This window comes from Ceratocystis lukuohia (genome assembly GCF_044167205.1).
Source record: "Ceratocystis lukuohia strain C4212 chromosome Unknown Supercontig1_pilon, whole genome shotgun sequence".
Lineage (NCBI taxonomy): Eukaryota > Fungi > Ascomycota > Sordariomycetes > Microascales > Ceratocystidaceae > Ceratocystis > Ceratocystis lukuohia.
In genome coordinates, this window is record NW_027263520.1 from 163,913 (window position 1) to 185,656 (window position 21,744).

At 51.1% G+C, this 21,744-nt stretch overlaps 5 protein-coding genes across 5 annotated transcripts; 2 read left to right on the forward strand and 3 right to left on the reverse strand.

The window, feature by feature from the left end:
- Positions 1–595: 595 nt before the first annotated feature.
- Positions 596–2,627, reverse strand: HOO65_010041 (eukaryotic membrane protein family; the record flags this gene model as incomplete). Its single annotated transcript, XM_071005579.1, has 2 exons — positions 596–1,258; positions 1,365–2,627. The coding sequence occupies 2 exons, from the start codon at positions 2,625–2,627 to the stop codon at positions 596–598; spliced, it is 1,926 nt and encodes a 641-aa protein (XP_070861863.1).
- A 416-nt stretch (positions 2,628–3,043) lies between these two features.
- On the reverse strand, positions 3,044–3,880 carry HOO65_010042 (Endoplasmic reticulum membrane protein 65; the record flags this gene model as incomplete). The annotated part of the gene is made up of 1 exon (XM_070999621.1): positions 3,044–3,880. One exon carries the CDS (start codon positions 3,878–3,880, stop codon positions 3,044–3,046), a length of 837 nt encoding a protein of 278 aa, XP_070861864.1.
- Positions 3,881–11,530: 7,650 nt separating this feature from the next.
- Positions 11,531–12,721, forward strand: HOO65_010043 (putative eka-like protein; the record flags this gene model as incomplete). Its single annotated transcript, XM_070999622.1, has 1 exon — positions 11,531–12,721. One exon carries the CDS (start codon positions 11,531–11,533, stop codon positions 12,719–12,721), a length of 1,191 nt encoding a protein of 396 aa, XP_070861865.1.
- Positions 12,722–13,532: 811 nt separating this feature from the next.
- Positions 13,533–16,538, forward strand: HOO65_010044 (reverse transcriptase; the record flags this gene model as incomplete). Its single annotated transcript, XM_070999623.1, has 1 exon — positions 13,533–16,538. One exon carries the CDS (start codon positions 13,533–13,535, stop codon positions 16,536–16,538), a length of 3,006 nt encoding a protein of 1,001 aa, XP_070861866.1.
- Positions 16,539–18,841: 2,303 nt separating this feature from the next.
- Positions 18,842–21,417, reverse strand: HOO65_010045 (Transcription factor BYE1; the record flags this gene model as incomplete). The annotated part of the gene is made up of 2 exons (XM_071005454.1): positions 18,842–20,668; positions 20,740–21,417. 2 exons carry the CDS (start codon positions 21,415–21,417, stop codon positions 18,842–18,844), a joined length of 2,505 nt encoding a protein of 834 aa, XP_070861867.1.
- Between the last annotated feature and the right edge of the window lie 327 nt (positions 21,418–21,744).

Genomic DNA, 21,744 nt, shown 5'->3' on the forward strand with positions numbered 1-21,744 from the left:
ATGGAATACGTTGCATCATTTGATGGAATGCAACGGGCTTTGAGGGTTGGATCAAAGATAGCATCTGCGCCAAGACGTAGCAACCTGTTGAGGCCTCTCTCTGCAGAGAGCAAGCTGTCTAAGCATTGCCCTGCCCATGCCGCTCGCAAGAGCGCAAGTGGAACTCCGCGCAGCCTGGATTGGCAGTGACACTGAGTGCCCAAGGCATGGGTATGTCGACAATACGAACCCGTTCTAGGGCATGGCATCCTTCTCTAATACAGCCCACATCCCCCCTTTCTTCCTTTCTTAACTGGAAGCTTCCGCCAAATGATAGCGTGAGTGAGTGTTTGCACGCCACTCAGGACACCAGGGAGCATTCTTAGGATTCTCGCGCGCATTGCAATTCTAGAAATACTACCGACTTTGCTGCTGTAGGTAGCGTCAAGCGTGGCCGGTCATGGCCCACGGTGTTTGTATTGTTTTGTGTCTATAGGTACAATTTGTTTCTGGTTCTGGATATGAAGAGCGATCAATAACATCTGGCGGAAAAATGCAATATAAAAAAGTTTAAAAGTACCTCTTGGTCTGTATCGCGGCAATGCTGCAGACAAACTCACCAAATACGTTTTGCGACCATCTCATATCGTGAGATCCCCGCGTAATCTGCTGCCTTATCCCATTTCTTTTCCTTACTCTTTTTGAGTCCCTCAGACTTGTCGGAATTGATCCATTTGGTTCTTTCATCGCCTACCTCAATATGTCCGTATCCACCCAGCCTCTTGCTCTTTGCATCATGGTTTTCTTGCTCACCATATCCAGCAGCCGCAAGCTCTTCCTGGAGCATCATCTTGGCATAGCGGTTCCTTGAGTACCGCAGAAGAAGCATGCCCAGCAGTAACTTCACTATTAAGGCAACGAGAAAGATAATAAAGAAAACAAGCAGCATTGTCAACAGCGCAATAATATCGTCACTGGTCCATTCAAACCACCGTCGTGCACTTTCCTGCTCTCCAGCTGTTGTGAAAAAGGATCCATGCACTGAGCGCCCGAGGGAGTCGCGAATCAGTGTGTCGAACTTATTAAGGGCTTCAATGATGGCCGGAGATGGCGTGGCTGATTCTTGGGAAAGAGATGTCTGGGTAGAAGAAGGGAGAGGGGGTGCGAGATGTGTTGAGAGAAACATGTGATATGTCTGGAACGAAGCCCGGATGAAAAGGCAGGATAGAGGTATCACTGCAAGACCTAAGCGCCGAGTGAGAGAAGGGGTTACAAATGCCTAGAATAAAATAGTTAGTGATATGTGGGTTGTGGATAGATGCTTAACGACGCCTGCGGGACTCAGGCTAGATAGCATTTAGTTGTCGTGGCCGACCAACACTCACATCAGTGTAATAGTCTTTACACAAAATATCTAGGATACGGCTGTAAAACGTTGGTTTGATGCTGTTGAATCGATTGACATAGGCATGCTTCACTACGTCGACAAATATCTCGCTGCTAATCACAATCACAAATGGAGATAAGACTTCGCCAGAAAGCAGCCAGGACGGCAAAACGGTGAATGAATGCGGCAGAATCGAAGGGCTGTGTATTGGCATTGGTGAAGAAGCCTCCTCATAGCCCGTCCCAGCGGCCGACAAGCCGCCCATTTCAATGACATTGCGCAGGCCAATGACGACTAGCATAACCCAAAGCTGGAAACGCTCTACCACGTCAGCACAGGTGAGCTGAAATAAGTTGTCTCGCTCAAAGCGTTTGAACACGGTGCTTTTCACCTCCACAAACTGGTTGGACATGAGTAACGTCAGTAACGCATTGGAGTACGAGTTGACGGCGACGTTGAGTGTGATGGCATGAAAGTACAGCGTACTCGCATGGGCAACGGTATATACCAGGGCAAGAATAAACATTACTAGCGGCATAAGAACCTTGGACCTGCCCTGGCTATTCCGCGAGAGTGTTTCTGTGCTAAAGAGGCATTCGAGGATATCTTGGCCTATGGAAGACATCAAGCGATCTGCCACCTCGAGAATATTGAAGATAACATACAACTTGATGTCTGACTGACCGCGGATGAAGTGATACATGCGGCTTGCATCCATCTTCATCATAGCAATGCAACTAAATAGGATAACAGCCCCTTGTAGTAGGTCTGCTTTGTGAAAAGACGATAGCTCTGATGGGACAGACTTGGTTCTCCGGTGGCGGAAAATACTAGACAATGGCCGGCCTATTGGGGGGAGATGGGAATGTGCATGTGACGATGTGCGGTGCTTGTCCAGGTGTGAGATGCGCCTCAGAAGATTTGACTGGATGCTGCTGCGGGGTGTGATAGGGGCAGATGCAGATGTCGTCCCCTGGTTAGAGGCTGAAACCGAAGCGGATTGGTCATGGATTGCTTGCACCTGTTGCCCTAGCGCCTGGGTCGAAAGGTTCAGATCAGTCACAGATGTGCCAGTCGATCTTCTAGATCGGGGTTGGCCTTTTGGGGCACTGCCTGCTAAGGGTGTGACGTCAGCTGTACTTTTAGAGCGTCCTAATCGCCCCCATAGCCGTCCAAGCCCAAACCACACAAAGCCAACAAGCCATCGACACTCTTTGGCCAATACATAGGCCCACCATTGTGCCAAGAGCCATAAGGCCATGACGAATCGGATGGGCAAAATCGTAAATGTGTACAGCCACGCATCGAGACAAGCCAGAACCCCAAAAGTGAGGGTCCGTTCAAGATATGGCGGCAATAGCAGCATATTCTTTAATCGGTTGAATTTAATAGCCGAAGACTCGTACGGGGAGTCGATATTATCAGGCCGGTGGATGTAGAGTGGGCTCGGCCGCGAAGGCGCCAGCTCAAGCTGTAAATGTGTGAAAAACGACATTGGCGGCAGCGGCAAGACGGGGAGTTCTATGTCTTCCGACTCTTCTTCGGTGCTCTTCGTGCTGCTACTTGGAATCACATAGGCTGTGGGGTTTATCACAGCCGTGCGTATTCGCGAGATAGAGCTAGTACCAGTGGCTGGGGCCTCGATTTTATCATTATTAGTGTGTGGATGTGGTAGATTCAGCGCCAGGGATTGGGGGTGGAACGAGTGCCGTCGGGGGAAGGCGACTGTGTTCTGCGATTTGTTGGCGGTGAGGACAGCGTCCTGACAGAGCGACCAGGGACATCAGATTGAGAGTAGAATCGGCGGGTTTCACCCAAGTTGTCTCTCTCAACGGTGGATCTAAGCGGTGCTGTTGCTGGTGCGGGACTTAGCATGGCCTGTCGTATCATTTGCAAATCGGCTGGCGATAGTCGCTTAGAGCTGGCTTCAGGCGGCATGATAGCAACAGGAAGTGAAGCAGGATGCGAAGCAAGCTGGTGCAAATCAGCTGCTGAAAGACGCCGAACGTTTTCGTTGCTGCGAAACGAACGTATAGGGGTCGTTGACCCGGCCTTGCTGTCTGCCCCAGCCGAGCTTGCTTGGGGTGAAGGTAAGCCTGAAGATGGGATCGAGGCTGGTTTCAATGACGGGAAAGTAGCTCTGCCCTGCGCTGAGCGTGTCGGGGAGTGCGTTTGGGGTTTTTCCACGGTGGTTGCTTTGGGCTGATGTGCTTCTGGGGGCTCAGATGCTGAGAGTGAAGACGACAGCGACGACGGCCTATGGCAATCAAGTGCGCTTTTGGCAGACACCGAAGAGCGGTCGGATTCCGACGAGAGACGCTCTTCTTCAGAGTGAATGGTCGAGAGCTCTGTCTTGACACCCAAGCACGCTGACGGATCGTCATTCATGGCGGCTGTGCTCTGATTATCCCCCATAAGTTCGTTGTAGGCCGGTGTGGCTTCGGTCGCAATCGCAGCAGTTGCGGTGATTGGCTGTTTGCGCTGCGGTTTGTTCGGTACTTTCAAATAGAGCATAGATGTAGATTCATTATCGCTGGAGCATTCTGAAAGCCTGCAGCCATTTCTGTGAATATCGGCACTATCGTGTGGTCTGTCCGATCTCTGGAGGCTGCGTTGATGGCTGTCATTGTCGTGCATGTCCATTTGGTGTGGTGGAGTCTCTTTAGACAACAAGATTAAGGCGCCATCCCAGGGCCTGCTGCGAAGTGATCGAAAGCCTGGAAATAGGGATGTACGCTAGTTGGGCGGTAGGTATTTGGATTAAGGTGCAAAAAGCAGAGAGGCTTTCTAGAGTAGAGATTGCCCTTAAACCAAGGAAGCTAAAACATGTGAACTGAGACACGGTTTTACCATCAAGACCCTAGTGAACCCTAATATCAAGGAGAGTAGTAACCCTAATGTACTGCACACTACAGCGGACTATCGCTGTTTTCGACAGAATCAGTTAAAATATTTCAATCACCAGGTATTTAGATTCTGTACTACTGTTGACTTCACTTCCCGAAAGATCGGCATGGCCCGCACATGCAAGACAGAAACTAAGTCGCGACAGCATCACCGTCTTTCATCCTTAGCCACCCGCTACTTGTTCTTAAATAACCACAAGTGGTTGAGAAGATCCTAGCGCTCTAGTGCTGGATGAGCTGTCTAGCCCCGACGAACATGCCAAGTACATACTGAAAGCAACCTAGATCAAACGACGACAGGCCTGCTACTAGTAGAAGTAAGCCCTCTGCTAGACTAGCTGTCGATTTGGTGAGAAAGAGAAGGTAGGAAAACCACAGGTGCTAGAACAGCCATGTATGCAGAAGGACAAACTACTGTACTCTACCGGGGCCTATCCCCTCGAAGCGCTATATGCTAAAAACACTAGATAACTGATCTTGAAACCCTACACCGTAGATAGGAAACTACAAAGTTGGGCGCTTCAAAGTCTTAGGAGACCCTTGAAGCCGACACAGGCTTGCAACTACTGACTGCCTGGAAGTAGTGTCCGACGATGACATCATGCAAGGTGCTTCTAGAGAGAGAGTACATCCTCCCCTTCCGGACTTTCTGGAGCACGATGTCTGACGCCGATGGACATTTTCATTCTTCTTTGCTTCTCTGGCTCGACCATTGGCTATGACAATGGGCTATGGGGCAAATAGCACAATGTTTAGACGAAGACATATCTAAGTGAAGAATCGAGCTACCTAATATGACAGGGAAAAGGCCTCCTAACAATAGCAGTAGCCAGTGGCAATACGCCGGTTCTCGCATCACTATATTGATCCTGCCGACCAAGAAACCCCCACGGGATCAACAAAGTCTCCGTGGTGGCTACAGGGGTGCTCGTCCTAGTTCTAGCGTATGTTAGGGCACTTCAAATACTAAGAAGAAAATCATCTTAGAAAATATGGCACGTCATCGAGAAGTGCTGCACAGTAGCAAACGACAGGACAAACAGAGCCAGCCCGGTAACTCTGGCTGCCTTTATACAAGGCTAGGATAACAAGACAGCATGCTAGAAGTGCTGAAAGGGACCTTGGAATAACCCCCGGCGCGCAAAATTAAACTTGGATATACGGCTGACTCGTTGACCAGATAGAGCCATGGGACCGGGACCAGAGGACTAGAGACTCCCAAAACACGGCAACGATGTCTGGGGCCTGGAAACGAGCCGATATAAGCAGAGTGCATACAGCCATCTAGACAAAGATAGATATCATGCCCGCACCAGCCACAAAGCGGCACTATTCCATGGGAGATATTGAGAGGAAATGACGGGACGCAAATCCTGGCATAAAAGATAAGGCAAGACGTAGGTAGATCGTTTTCTAAGATCAGCACAAAGCGCTGCCTGCTTCTCCTTGCTGGTCTTTTCTCCTCGCAAGTCGAGTAATCGCTTATGAGGGATATGGCACGTGGCGTTGAAATAAGATGCCATTCAATATAATGCGGGCCAATTAGCTCGCTAAGGCTGGTTGCAGGAGGAATGGACGTTGACGGTCTTCCAGGTTCAGAGACAACAGCAGGGCTTTGGCTCCCTTCCCGCTTGTCTTATTGTTCCTGTTTCTACTCTTCTCTTTTCTCCGTGTTCATCTCCATCCCTTGTCTCTTGCTCCAAGTACCGTGTTCTGTGTCCATATTCACTATAGTCAAGGACAAAACCATACCCAAAGCCAGAAATTTGCACTGCAAAGTGATTTTCTTTTGGGAGTATCTTGGGCACCTATAGCAACGAAGTACACCCATAGCATCTTTCTCGCCATGCCAGATCTGGGAGTGGCTAGAGGCTGATTAGCCTCGCGGGGCTAAAGGCCTACACACCGGAAACCCTCCTGAGAAGGATACACGTGAAAAATGCAGAACAGTCCCCAGGACGAAAGCTGCAAGACAGAATACACGCGAAAGCTGGTAACTTTACAAGCCCCCCTGAATACGCCATCCATGGGAAAAGCACAATAGCTGGAAAAACAGATCACGATTCTCAAACGCGTGACCCTAGTTATTGACAGGCTGTGCTAAACAAACGGGAAAAAAGGAGTAACAACTCCTTGACAAGATCTTTAGGGAGCCAAGGGCACACCTAGACAGATCGATCCAAAAGGCTCTCGCTGGAAGCGAACTGGCGGCCTTCTAGACAAACGCACAGGCGCCTAAGCAGACGGTCATAGAACGTAAGACTGCAAAGGCGGTTGCAGGGACAAAGCTGCAGGAGAAACAGGCGAATGAATTAACCACAAAGACTTGGGCCCAGAAGGCCACCCAACCCGGTGGAGACAACGAGACCCTGGATGTCCGCTAGGAACCCGCTAAAGAGCCCAGACTCGCCCGCAGGCTCCTAAAGGGAAAGAGACTTTTCTAGCTAGGCTCTTCTCAGGGCCTAAACGGAAATATGTCAACTCTGGAGTATTCAAGACAAAGGTTACTAGCACGCTTTTTTAAGGCAAAGTAGTGGTGTCACTAGCCAAGGTGACGTAGACAGACTTTGGACCGTGTCATAAGCCCTGGGCATCATGAGGGAAGGCACATCGGATCTCATTCGAAACTGCTTTGACGCCTCGGCTCCCAACAAAGAGAGAGTATGGGAAAAATGCACTACGAGAAACATCTCTTGCAGTATTTGCGATGCGACAGAAATCAGACGGGTCACACTAGAAGATGCTCGAAAGGACATCCAGAAAGCCTTGGGCGGTGAGTTGAAGACCCTAGGATTCCAAGAATACGAGAACAAATCATAGGTGCAAGGCATCCAGGTCGTAGTTCTCAATCTAGAGAAGTCACCTAGGACAATAGAGCTTCTGGGAGACGGACATGTGGTTAAGAAGATTGGCTACAAGCTCCTCTCACCCGGTGCTGGAGAAAGCACAAGACACAGGCGTGCAGCTTTGCCGCTAGATGCACGCAATGCAGGGAGAAAAAGCACAAGACCGAATCCTACATAGAGTCGGGAAGGCGGGCGATTAGGGACAAGGAGTACGAGTATACTCCAAAGCGTCCAACCTGCGCTGGCAAAAACTTGGCGAAGAAATACGTCGGTAAGCCGAAGAACTAATGTAAGAAAGACCCAGCCAATTCCCCAGTAGACAGGAGAAGATACGCATACCGGCAATGCTGGCTCGCGGAGATAAGAGTAAGGTAGCTCAGGGTCATATCGCCTTCAAGGGAACTAGACCACCTAAAGACGTCTGGCTACATACGGATATCTCCATGCTCTGGAATGGCTGGACGGGGGCAGATAGGACTTTTGAAGGCGAATGAGCAAGTCCTTAGATCTAGTTCTTTCTCCCACGGAAAATCGATAGAGATCAAAGTGATTGAGATGAGAATTCGCTGCATACCGGACCGAGTACTCTGAGAAACATAAGCAGAGCATGGACATGCTTGGACAACCAGGCAGTGGTCCGGAGGATGAACGTGAAAGCCAAGTTCATAGCAACGTCGTAGCACACGACAAACCAAGCAAAAACATACAGGACAGAAAAGCAACCTAGGGACCATGTTAGCAGCAGTTTCGAAGCACAGAGACTTCAAGAAGTACCACCAACGGTTCCGCCACTACTCGGCTCCTTTGCAATGGCTCGCCTGCGGCCAGGACAAGAAAGAGACGCAGGCGTGGTCATATAGAGAGAAGAAGAAGCCGTGGATGGAAAACTGTTGGGATACTGGAATATAAGCCCTCCTATTTTCTGTATCATCATCACGTACGACCATGGCTTGTAGAAAGCACGGGATCCCGTCCGCTCTCCCCTAGTTAACCTACAAAGCGCTGGATCAGTACTACGGTGGGTGACCACGTGGGAATTCCCAGTGTTGTATGTCTTATTTTAAGCCATCTTTTTGCTTCTCCATGCTGGTATTGTGTTATTTTACGTCTACCTACTTGTTTTCCACAGCAGCAAGGCGGCATGTTTTGGGCGGAAGCGGCTTGGAAGATTTCGTCTTACAACGCTGCTTCCAACAGCTGTCGGTCTAGGGTATTGGCCCTGACGGAATACGTCGGTTTTGTCCTCTGTTCGGCGAAGCGGTTGCCGCATTTCAAGATAGTCCCCGGTCTTTCAGAGAAAGGACTCTTAAACCTCTCTTCAGAGCCTCTTCGACATCTCCTCCCGCGCCTGTTCTCCTTTTGCATTCTCTTCTGGCCCCCTCCTCAGAGTTTGATTTGATCTGATTTGAATCTACTTATAGTCTAGTAGAATCATCAAGATCAAAACCCCTCAGAACTGTCTGCCCGGCCCGCAGATTGGATCTGATTTGATTATTTAACGCCTACGGGAATCACTAAGATCAAACGAAGCCGGATTGGTTATTGGGAAGAATTGACCCTCTGCAAGGCTGGCTACAGATCTTGGGCGGGAGGAGCACGTATGTAACATGTCGCTTTCGTGTTTTGAAGGAGCTTGTCAGCGAACCTTTGGCTCCATGGTCTGGGTAGTGCCTTGCAGGTCCACCAGTGTCCTCGTTCCTTGGCTTGGTTGCAGGCTCTGCATCCGAGTGGGCAGTTGTGTCCCCATCGCTCGTGGTATTTGTCAAAGTCTCCATCGCCAGTTCTAGCCGCGAGGATATGGCCCAGCTCTATTCTAGTAAGCCCTTTGTGGCGGGAATTGCGGAAGGGGGGCTCGGTGGGGACGCCGGTTCCAAACAGACGGTATCCTTTTTGTTCTTTCCACCACCCTTCGTAGTCGAGACGTAGCCGGTCCGTGCTCCTACGAGGCTGAAGCGGTGTTCTGTTACCAGTCCCTGGCATCCTAACTTGGCCTGGGCATCGGCTAGCTCATTGCCTCTAATGCCCATGTGTCCTGGGACCCATAGCACTCGGGCGAGCCTTCCGGGTGTCTTGTCTGCCTAGGCCCTACCCGGCCCGCAGAATTCCACAAGTTTCATAGCCTGGCGCACCGGCTCCGAGTATTGTAGCCCCGGACCAACTCTCCCTCCTACAACCCTCGGGGGGGTACCTTTGAGGTCTGGCACCTCCCCTTTTTTTCAGGTTTCTGGTGGAAAACGTTTATGACACCGATAACCGTTTTTTCATTCTTTTATTTATGAGCTGTGATGCCTTGAGGCCGCACTTACCCAACCTTGAGGTTAACCTCGTCGTCGATCCACCCCTTTTCCACGACACCTTTTTCGCGATCGTCAACACCTCATCGCCGCAACACCAATCCACCTCAAGGAACACACCATCACACACTCAGGACTAAACTTTGAGAGTTCACACAGTCCAAAACATTTCCTATGTTTTTTCCTTTTGTTTTTGTTCTTTCTTGCGGTACTGTCTGACGACGGACTGGTGACTTTCGGGTCAGGTCACCAGAAAGGGGACTGCCTCGAGGTCACATCCACACCAAACAGGCAGCGCATCGAAGAAGTGGAAGGACAAACCACGAGCCCTGGATGCTCACACAGTCTGGATATTAACCCGATATGCCGGCTAGGAAGGGTTTCCCAGGCTGCACTGGAATCTGCTGTCCTGACTTCGTGATCTTCACGATTTCTGGGCACTGCAGAATTTTCAGAGGATCGAATGATTGTGGGGAAGTTGGGGCAGACGCCCCTCTTCTGGGTTTAGGGTTGGTCTGGGGTTACCGGTGGGGTAGGGGGAAAGAAGGGAAAATGCGGGAAGTTGTCTTCCATGCCTTTTCCTCTCTTCCCCTTACAAGGATGGAGTCTAACAGAAAGGTCCTAAGACACCAAGAAGTGATCGGACCCGGGCGGTAGACGAGGAACCCGACCCACTCAATAAATGGTGATAGAAAAAGCAGTCTTTCTCACGGCCGAATCGAGAAGTCTGGACTCGAAAAACCTACCTTTTTCTTGATCTGATTCCACGTCATAGAGATCTTCGGAGCCATGACGCATTTGATTTGATTTGATTTGATTTGAATATATTTAACGTCTACTGGAATCACTAAGATCAAACGACGCCGGATTGGTTACCGGACAGAATTAACCCTCTGCAGGGCTGACCACAGGCTTTGGGCGAGAGAAGCTCGTATGCTCCCAAGCAAGCTTGTTACTCGTCTTCCATCTGCAGTCGTCAGAAACAAAAAGAAAAAAAAAAAAAAAGAGGAAATCCCCAGATATACCCTAAGCCCAGAAGTAGTGGGGCTAACCCCCAACTTCCCCACAAACATTCGTTCCTCTGAAAAACCTGCCACGCTTCCTGAAGTCGTGAAAATCACGAGAGCAAGACGGCGGCGTCCAGTGCAGCCTGGGAAAACCCCCCCAAAGACGAGAAAAACCAGACTGTGTGAGCATCCGAGGGCTCGTGATATATCCTTCCACTTTTCTGGTGGCCGCTGCCTCGTGCATGTGGATGAGGCGCAAGGCAGCCCCCTTTCTAGTGACATGCCACAGTCACCAGTCTATCCGAGGACAGAGGAGCGCAAGAAATAAAACAAAACAAAAGAAAAAGGTGCGGACTGTGTGAACTCTCAAAATTCAGTCCTGAGCGTGAAGGTGAACTCCTTGAGTTGGAGTGGTGTTGCGGCGATGAGGAGTTGGCGATCGCGAAAGTTGTCGTGAAAAGGGGGCGAGTCGACGACGAGGTTATCCTCAAAGTTGGGTAAGTGCGGCCTCAAGGCTCCACAGCTCATTGTCAAGATCCATGACAGAGTCAAAGAAGAAGAAAAGAATGAAAGACGCTTATCAGTGTCATAGACGTCGTCCTCCAGCAGCCCGGAAGAAAGGGAGGCACCAGACCTCAAAGGTACCCCCCCCGAGGGTTGTAAGAGGGAGAGTTGAGCCATGACGCAGGTCAAGCTTAGTATTATTGTATTGTATTATTTTTTACGTCTACCTACCAATTATTTCGCGGTAATACGACGGCATATTCCGGACAGGAGCCGTTGGCTGATGTCAACTTCCCGTGGCTCCTCCTGGGCGGTCAGCAATTGCAGGTTTGCTTGGATTTCGAGCGGCTCCTATGACTTTTTAGGGTCCGGCGCTTGGGCCAGGATGGCTCTCAGTCCAGCCAGGTCAAGCTTAGATAGTTTAGGTAGAGAATAAATACAACAACAACAACAACAGCCCCGGACAACAACAACAACAACAACGACCAACAACAACAGCATCACACAACAAAAATACACACGATAAACACAGTCAAAATCATTTGAACAGACATTTACCCTTTTTAAAAAAAAAAAAAAAACACGCCCTCCGATGGAGGACACAAACATGGCTGACCGCGAAAGTCAGCCTCGCGAGGCTGAAAAGCCGCAAGAAACCCCAACACCAGACCTCCCACCTTCCCCCCCCAACGTAACGACCACACAGGCTAAGGACAAAGACGAGACAACCATCAACAAGGAAACCCCCACAGGGCAAGCCACCCCAAAAGAACCATCACCACCAAAGGAAGGCACAAACCCGTCCGAAATCGCCGCCAAACCCCCCCCCGGAAAACCCACACAGGAAAGCACCACGAAAGCCTCGGTAACAGGGGCCTTCGCGGACATCCTGAACAAGACACTGGAAGAAGAGAAGAAGAAAATGGAAGACACAGCCCGGGGCATCCGAGCGCTCACGAACCAGTTGGACGGCCTCACCGCGGCGGAAGACCTGGACGGAGTTGGCAAGGCCGGACAGCAGGCGTACAAAGACATCCTACGCCGAGTCATGACGGTCATCGAGGAAGAGATCAGACATAAGCTGACAGGAACGAGAGGCAACACGCCAACCGCAAACACAACCCCGAAGCCCACAACAGCCCAAAAACGGGCCCCTCAGACGTGGGCGGAAAAGGCAGCCGCAGGAAAGGCGACTCAGGCTGCCAAACCCAAAGGAACCGCCCAAAAGGCACAGGCAAACGTCCCACCGGCCCTGCCCGAAACCCCAAAGACATCACACAGGAAAGTCGACGAGAACAGGCTCCTGGCTACCTTGTTTGAAGACTCGGATTGGAAAATGGTGAACCCCGCAGTGGTGAAGCAGAGGATTAACAGAGACCTCTTCAAAGGCGAAGAGGTCATTCTCAGGATGACCAGCACTAGGACAGGTTTCGCCTTTCATGCAAAGGAAGGCAAGATGGACACAGAAGCAAAGGAGCTCATCCGGAACTTCCTGAAGGCAAAGACAGTGGGGAAAGAGACGGTCTGGGTAAAGTTCGTCATCCCTAACGTCCCCAAGACAATTAACACCATTGAAGAAGGGAAGCTTGTCACCCGCCCGACAAGCATGGACGACGTCAAGTCAGACATTCAGATGGCATTTGGAGGCGACATTAAGTTGATGGACTGGAGGGAATACGAACACGACCCTACCATGCGGGGACTCAGGGTGGCAATCCACGAGCCAAAGGAGGTTCCAAAGACAATCGAGATTCTTGGCCTGTCCAGAATAGTCAGGCAATCTTCAGCTAAGGCATGAGGCACACCGAAGTGCGAGAGATGCGGCAGAGGACACCAGGCAAAGAACTGCAACTACGCAGCAAAGTGCCAAGAATGTGGACAAGCTCACCTCACAAGCAACCACCCTGAGACACCGGCGAACGCCGAAGAGCCAGAGAAATCTGGCGAGGGGGCTCCCACCCAAAAATGAGAGGTAGGATTAGCAGGGACAACAAAGAGACATTCCTCAAGGTAATTCAGGCGAATGTGCGGCGTACACCTGCCGCGCAAAAAACGATCCTCCAGACCGCAAGTGCGGATAAGGTAGACATCGTGCTCATCCAAGAACCACCGATTTACATGGAAGAAAGAACGTCACTCCACCCCCAGTACATTCTGCTAGGCCCCGCGATGGAAGGACAGACACGGAGAAGAGCAATCTGCTTCATCCACAAACAGTCTAACTTCGAGATATACCCCTCAGGAGTGACACAGACTCACCCAGATCTCTGCGCGGTCACGGCACAGCGCGGAGATGAAAAGTATACAATAATAGGGGTATACAACGCGGGCCCCCAAAGCGAGAGGGCAAATGAAGCAGCTGACCTACTGACGAGAATAGATAAGCGACTGGACAACACAATCATCATGGGGGACTTCAATCTGCACCACAGTGCTTGGGACGCGACGAATACCCGCGAATGCGGAAAGGCCGCAGCCCTAGTCGAGTGGACCGAGAGGAGAAGTCTCATATGCGCCAATGACAACACAGTGCCCACCCACATCCAAGGAAGGGTAATTGATCTCACCTGGATCTCGGCAGATATGTGGAACAAACTGAAGGGATACCAATGCGGGGGGAGCTGGAATGCGGCAGCGACCACTCCCCCCAACTGGCCAAAATCCGGACCCAACAAAGGAGCAAGGAAAAGATCACAGTCAGAAGACTGAAGGACCTAGACCAAAAGACTTTCGCGGACGCATGCAAGGTGGCAGCAAGTGAAATACAAAATGCCCTCCCAGAGGAGGGCATGAACTCCACCCAAGCGCTGGAAACGGCAGCAGAGGAAATCACCCGGGCAATCCAACATGCATTCAAGACAGCAACCCCCCAAAGACAAGTTTCAGGCTCAGGATACCGATGGTGGAACGAGGACTGCAGCGACGGAAAAAAAGAAGTCATAAGGGCCAAGAGACAATTCGACTCCCTCTCCCAACTATCCAGGCTAGGCGCAACGAACCTCGGAGAGGATCTGCAAATAGCCAAGCAAAACTACAAGAAGGCCAGGGACGAGATGAAGTCAACTGTCATGAAAGCGAGCAGGAAGTTCTACAAAGACCTGGTGACAGGCCTGAAGACCCTACCAGAAGTCCACAAAGCGGCGAAGTGGGTGGTGAATCCACAAAAGACCCTTTCCCCGGCCCTGAAGAAAGCAGACGGGAGCCTCCACTCCACCCCAGCAGAGAAGATCCAGATCCTGAGAGAAAGACATCTAGCAGGAAGCGGACTACCAGACGTCCCCAGGCCCCAAGTGCGGTTAGACCGCAGACGAGCCTGGGACCCAGTGACGGAAAAAGAAGCCGAAGAGGCGATCAGGAAGCCCCAAAACACAGCACCGGGAAAGGACGGAATCTGGAACAAACTCCTGGCCATGTGCTGGCCTGAGCTGGGCAAACTGATCACACGACTCTTCGACGGGTGCGTCCAACAAGGATACCACCCAACCTGCTTTAAGTCAGCAAAGATGGTAGCTCTGCCCAAGCCAGGGAAAAGAGACAGAAGCGACCCGAAGGCCTACAGGCTGATATCTCTTCTTCCTACCCTGGCGAAAGCACTGGAAAGAATAGTGGCCAAGAGGCTCACGACCGCTGCCATGGCTAAAAGGCTATTCGAGGACAACTACACTTGCGCACTACCGAAAAGATCCGCCCCAGACCTGACACTGGCACTGGTCAACGAAATCAGAGAGAATATGGACGAAGGAAAGATCACATCGATCCTCACATTCGACGTGCAAGGAGCCTTTGACGGAATTCTGCCAAATAGGATGGTAGCCAGACTACAAGAACAAAGATGGCCAAGCCATGTGTGCAAGTGGGTGCAGTCTTTCCTGGAATCGAGGTCGGCACAGATCTCACTAGACGGCAACACGGAGCCCCCAGGACCCACAAGCGGCAGCCTCCCACAGGGGTCGCCAATCTCCCCCATCTTGTACATGCTGTTCATGGCCCCTTTGTACAAAAGCTGGTCGCTACAACTGAGAGGGTACATGGACGACGGCTTGTGGATAATCAAAGGGGACAACCTGGAGAACTGCATAAGGGACCTGAAACCGGCGATGGGATACACCATCAAATGGTGCGCAGACAATGGCTTACAGCTAGACCATGGAAAAACCCAACTCCTACACCTGACAAGGAAAAATTTGGGGTCTAAAAACCCAGACCTGGTGATGGAAGATCTGCCTGTGATCAAGGCCACCCCCATTGGAGGATCGCTGAAGTGGCTGGGAGTCTGCTTCGACAGGGGTCTCACCTTCCACAAGCAAGTAGATCAGGTCGCAGGGAAGCTCGAGAGAGTCACACACAGCCTGAGAATCCTGAGAGGATGCAAACATGGAGCACCCGCCAAGGAACTGACACAGGTGGTGAGAACCAGCATCCTAGCCTCGGCCACTTACACAGCAGCGACGTGGTGGAAGCCAGGGTGCGTGGGGAACAAGAAAAAGGCAACGAAGCTGGAGAAACCACTGAGGAGAGCCCTCCTGGTGGCGCTGCCAGCTTTCAGTTCTACTCCCACCTCACTACTCCACATGACTGCAAATTGCCCGCCAATCCACATCGCGCTAGATTCGGCAGTTAAAAGGGAAGCTATTAGGTGGTACACGATAGACAAGGAACACCCCCTGTGGAAAACAAGACATTTTACACACCAAAAGCAAGTACTCGGACTTCTCCCCAAGCCCCTACCCAGGTATGGCCCAATCAAAGACGTCCTACCAACAGCGGACCCGGCACCCCAGGCAGCGGTGCACAATGGGCTAGAGAAGGAAATAGCGGCAAAGAAGCACATAGAATGGAAAGGCACCTGCAACAGCTCAGACATCTGGCTGTACACCGACGGGTCGAAACTCTCCTCTGGATGGACCGGCGCAGGCTGGATATCTCAGCGGGACAACAGGCAATTAACCGAAGGCTGCTTCGCATGTGGCAAGTGGGCCGAGGTAGCAGACGCAGAAATCAGAGCCATCAGGCACGGAATTCAGAGTCTGAACCGCGGACTAGTCCAAGGAAGCAACGCCATCTGGATCTGCTCAGACAACCAGGCGGCGGTAGATAGGATGAACTCGGTGGCAAAGAAGACCAGCACCTCTCAACATGAGCTAGATCACGCCAAGACCTTAGCCCAAAAACTCCGAGATGTGTTCCCGAACCTGAAGATCCACTGCATCTGGGTCCCAGGCCATAAGGATATTGAAGGGAACGAGAAGGCAGACGCCCTAGCAAAGAGCGCCGCGGTGGAAGCCCCGGACTACTCCATGTCTTTGTCTAGAGCGAAGAGGTGGATTCAGGAAGACCTCAGTCAGTCCATCCAAGACTGGGTCAGAGACCAAGCCACCATCAAGGACCATTCTTTCAGGAAAGATCTCGAGTTCCCAAAGCGAGGCCAACTCGGCGTACCGGAAGGCCCCAGAAGACTTCAAGGGATAATCATGGCAGCGCTCTCGAGCCATGGCGACTTCGCCGCCTACCACCAAAGACGGAAACACCAGAACGCCACGCTAAGATGCCAAAGATGCGGGGCGGATAAGGACGAGACCCACGAGTGGTCCTGCAGACGGCAACCAAACTATTAGGAAGAGCATAAATACAAACACACACACACACACACACAAACACAACAACACAACAGCAACTCTCCCTCCTACAACCCTCGGGGGGTACCTTTGAGGTCTGGCACCTCCCCTTTTTTCAGGTTTCTGGTGGAAAACGTTTATGACACCGATAACCGTTTTTTCATTCTTTATTATTTTATGGCAAATGAGCTGTGATGCCTTGAGGCCGCACTTACCCAACCTTGAGGTTAACCTCGTCGTCGATCCACCCCCTTTTCCACGACACCTTTTTCGCGATCGTCAACACCTCATCGCCGCAACACCAATCCACCTCAAGGAACACACCATCACACACTCAGGACTAAACTTTGAGAGTTCACACAGTCCAAAATATTTCCTAGGTTTTTCCTTTTGTTTTTGTTCTTTCTTGCGGTCCCGTCTGACGACGGACTGGTGACTTTCGGGTCAGGTCACCAGAAAGGGGACTGCCTCGAGGTCACATCCACACCAAACAGGCAGCGCATCGAAGAAGCGGAAGGACTAACCATGAGCCCCGGATGCTCACACAGTCTGGATTTTAGACAAAATTTATGGAAAAGGCTTCCCAGGCTGCACTGGAAGCTGCTGTCCTGACTTCGTGATCTTCACGATTTCCGGGCACTGCAGAATTTTCAGAGGATCGAATGATTGTGGGGAAGTTGGGACAGACTCCCCTCTTCTGGGTTTAGGGTTGGTCTGGGGTTTACCGGTGGGGTAGGGGGAAGGGAGGGAAAATACGGGAAGCCCTCTTCCCTGCCTTTTTTCCTCTCTTCTCCTTACGGGGATGGAGTCAGCAGGGGAATGTCCTGTGGAGGCCCCTATGGGTACGGCAAAGCCGTGACCCGGGACCACACAGACATGGGCGGAGGGGGTACAGAAAAAACAGGCGCCAGAAAATACGGTCCTCGAAAGAGCTCCGGACTCCCAAAGTGGGGCCGCAGATAGTCCCTAGAGTATAAACTGAATTTCATCATCATCATCATCATCAACAACACAACAGCCCCGGACCGATGGTGTAGTTGGTTATCACGTTTGTCTAACACTCATCTCCGAATGGATGGACACAAAAGGTCGGCGGTTCAAGTCCGCCTCGGTTCACTTTTTGCCATAGGTCTTACCTGCATGTCTTTTTGTGCTGCCCATACATAACACATATATCCTTTTTTTGACTCCTCATCGCCACAACACCACTCCAACTCAAGGAGTTCACCTTCACGCTCAGGACTGAGTTTTTGAGAGTTCACACAGTCCACACCTTTTTCTTATGTTTTGTTTTTTCTCGCGCTCCTCTGTCCTCGAACAGACTGGTGACTGTGGCAGGTCACTAGAAAGGGGGCTGCCTTAGGTCACATCCACACCGCATGAGGCAGCGGCCACCAGGGCGGTGGAAGGATAGACCATGAGCCCTCGGATGCTCACACAGTATGGTTGACTTTCTCGTCGCTTGACGGGATTCCCAGACTGCACTGGAATCTGTTGTCTTGTCTCCATGATTTTCATGGTGTCAGGACACATAGCAGATTTTTCAGAGGATCGAATGTTTGTGGGGAAGTTGGGAGTTGATTCCACTTCTGGGTTTAGGGTTTGTCTGGGGTTTCTGTCGATGGGGAAAGGGGGATGATGTGGAAAATGGGAAAACCAAAGGTGTTGCAGCAGCCACGCATAGAAGGACAAAACCACCGTACTCCGCCGGGGCCTATCCCCCGTGCCGACAGCCGGGGGCCTTTTAGACTAGTTTGTACACGGGGCCTCCACCAACCAAAAATATCAGGTAACCAATCCTGGAACCCGACAGGTACGCCCTCGGGCCGCGCTATACAGAGACCCTCCTGGCTATATTGCCGGACCCTAAAAAGTCATAGGAGATGGTTGAAGTCTATGCGTTCCTGTCATTGCGGACCGCCCGGGAGGTGCTCCCGTCCGGAAGGCCGTCGTATTACGGTGAAATAGCTGTAGGTAGACGTTAAAAAATACATACATACATACATATCCTTTTTTTGCCTTTCCCTCTTGCACGATAGATGGCAAGCAAGCACTTTGAATAAATCACCATCACGATCACCTCTAATCAGATGAAAATGACATGCTTGGAACATTACATAAACATTTGAAACTAAGCCCATATCCGTTGACATACATAATTCGCCTAGACTCCATGTAACCCGGGTATCCATCCTCTCCGTTATCCCAACTGTCCGTAAAGAAACATCGTCAATCAAAGACGCTATTATGCACATCTCTCCATCTTAAACTGTCGGATTGTTCTGATCCCAAGCAATCTATCTCTAAGCGTTAGACTGTGTTTGGGCCTGTGGCTGCGCCTGTGCACGCTGTTGTTGGTTCGGTGAGCGCCTCATCTCAAGCATGCGACTCAGATGCCCCAAGTCGTTTCTTGTCCGCGCATCAGCTGTAAATACTTCTCGGACAACTTCCCACTCCCGGCGGGACATTTGCCACGCCTGAGGCAGCAAGAACTTCATCGTAGGCGCATCTAGGTATGAGCCTACTATCTCATGAGCCAGACGCTCGCCCTCAATTTGTTTGAGCTTGCGGTCACTCTCACTCAGAGATGCGTGCGAATGATGAACATGAGCGTGAGCTTGGGGATATGTTTGTAGGGTGCTTGTCCTTGACGGCGATTGCCCTTGGATTACAGGAAGCGTTTGTTGGGCGCCCGCCTCGGGAGCTCCAGGCCCACCGTTGCTAGTAGACGGCAAAAATCGGGCACCGGGCGTAGGCGATTCTTGGGGACTAGAGGCTGGAGGGCCATTTGATACGGCGTTTTGCTGCTGTTGAGGCTGTGTTGTGTTTTGAAGACGAGATTCATCGCGGTATACAAAGACAACCAACAGAATAGGATCAGCGCGCTCTAGGGGAAGAAGGTTATCCGAAAAGTTTAGCATGAACTCAGGCAAATTCTTGCTTCCAGAAGCAACAGGAACTAAGTACGTGTCTCGGATGTTGCTGACGCCTTTATCGCTTATGACACCATAGCGGCCCTTGCTGACAAAATAGTGAATGGCAGCCTGGAACTGTTCCTGAAATCGCTCGGCAGTTGGTGTGACGGCGGTCACCACAATGTCCGTGTAGTCATTATAGCGCAAACCACACAAATATTCAACCGCTTTTTGCTGGTCAATTCGACCAGCCACCTCCAGGCGCTTAGGGAAAAGCGATTCCCACGCAAGACCCTTGGTTTTTTGTAGGTTGCACCCCCCGGCGTAAGTTGCACGGACCTGGATATTTGCTAAAGTGCTCATGGCAAGATTCCCCTTCCAGATAGTATTGGGGTCTGAGGGGTAATCGTCTGGCTGGGGAGACGGCGACTTTTCTGCCAATAACCGATCGACGTCATGGTCTATTCCTGGGCCAGATGGAAGAGGTTGATTATTTGAGAATCGCCGTTGCTGGGCGGCCGATGGCGATTTCATTTTAGCATACACCTTGTTCATATCGAAACTGGGGCGGATAGGCGATTGGCTAGTTTGTTCCTTTTTAATAGCAACTCCGCCGTCCTGCTTTGCGGGTTTCGAGGCTCCGCCAGTGGGTGGAGGCGCCTCTTCTGTATCCAAGTAGGTATCTTCTTCAAGCAATTCCTCACCCCTGTGCGTTTTCCGGACCCTCCTGGTCGGTTCATCAACGAGAATGGCTTGTTTGTCAGCCCGAGCTTTCATTTGAGCATTCTCTCGTTGGAGCTCTCGAGAAGCTAGCTCCTCTGTGGTCATGAGTGCAAGCATATTAGGGAATAAATGACCCCTGAAGATGCGCAGTATCAATTCCTCGTTCGACTTAAGATTGAAGGCCAAAGTCCGACACTGTTGGGCATACTCTTTCTGGCTGGCATGAGTATCAAATACAGCTCGTTCAATCTCAAGACCCAGGCGTTCTGATGTAGAATCAACAGTGGCGCCGGGCGTAAGTTCAATAACCCCCCGCTTCATGACGGAGTTTAAAATATGAGACAAGGCCTTCATGAGCACCTTAACAGTCCCTTGACGAGTATCGGGAAGCTCACCAGCGCTGGCAGCTAGATCCGGAGGTGGCGTGTATTTCGATTTTATCGAGGCGGGATCGCTCTGTGAGATCTTCCGGAGCTTGTGAGCAGGGCCGTTCTATACAGCAGGCCATTATATTGATTAGTGAGGGCTGTATAAGTAGCAAGAGTAAAGCGTGCTTTACATACCTTTTCAACTAACGGAGACTCTGCCCGAGTCTTGCGCTTGCCCGTAGCAGCCGCTTTAGTAGTAGTGGGTTCGGGCTTTGACGATTCGTGTCGTATCTCGGGGGATTTGGAACGGTTGTTAACTTCTTCTTTGTTATCGACAACCTTCTTTCCACGGCCGCGTTTTGTCTTGCGCTTTCGCTTTTCAGCCTCTTCATCTTCGTGGATCCGACGCCGAGTTTCCCAGGGTAAATCTCCCGCTTCCATGCCCTTAATAAGTTCGGCGTGATCTTGAGGCTCGCATTGTTCGCAGTAGTAGTTTTTAGGCAAATCCTCAGTGAATACGCTCATTCCCATGCAGACATTGTGCTGCCATACACCACATTTGTCGCATGCTATCCAGGGTTCAGACTCATCGGTAGACTGCTCGGTTGCTCCGCAAACACAGCGGATGACTTCTTCGGGTTCTTCGGACTCTTTCTTTTTGCTGTTGCGCTTCGCCTGGCGCTTTTTCGGCTCGGGTGTCTGGTCGAGTTGGTCTAGTGCCTTATGTTGGCCTTTGGTGGCCCTTACGGAGCGACGAGGTTCAGCTTCTAGGAGAGGGTCATTAGGCAATTGTGGTGGCAAAGGGAGCAAGATAGCCTTGAAGGGGGGAGGGCGCTGGGGGAAGCGCAAAGTAGCAAGAGACTTACCAGACATGACAGCGATAGTCTACGCAGCGCAAAGAGTCGAGCGCCCAGCACGAGCAGGGCTATTTATATGTATAAGGTCGAACTTGAACAAGCTCTTAGCGCCTTTGGCCAAGATGCGGGCCAGAACAGTAACGGTGCAAGAGGGTTCAAAAGCAGCACTTGTCAAATTGTATGTTGTGTGTGTATGAGCGTATGCGGTTGTATCAGATTTGTAATGAGCCGTCTGGCTGTGTTGTAGAGCGCAAATTACGACAAAGGACTTGATTTATGGCTTGAAAATTTGAGGCGGTGGCCCTATGCGCCTATGAAGATCTTCTACCTAGCGCGAAATGTG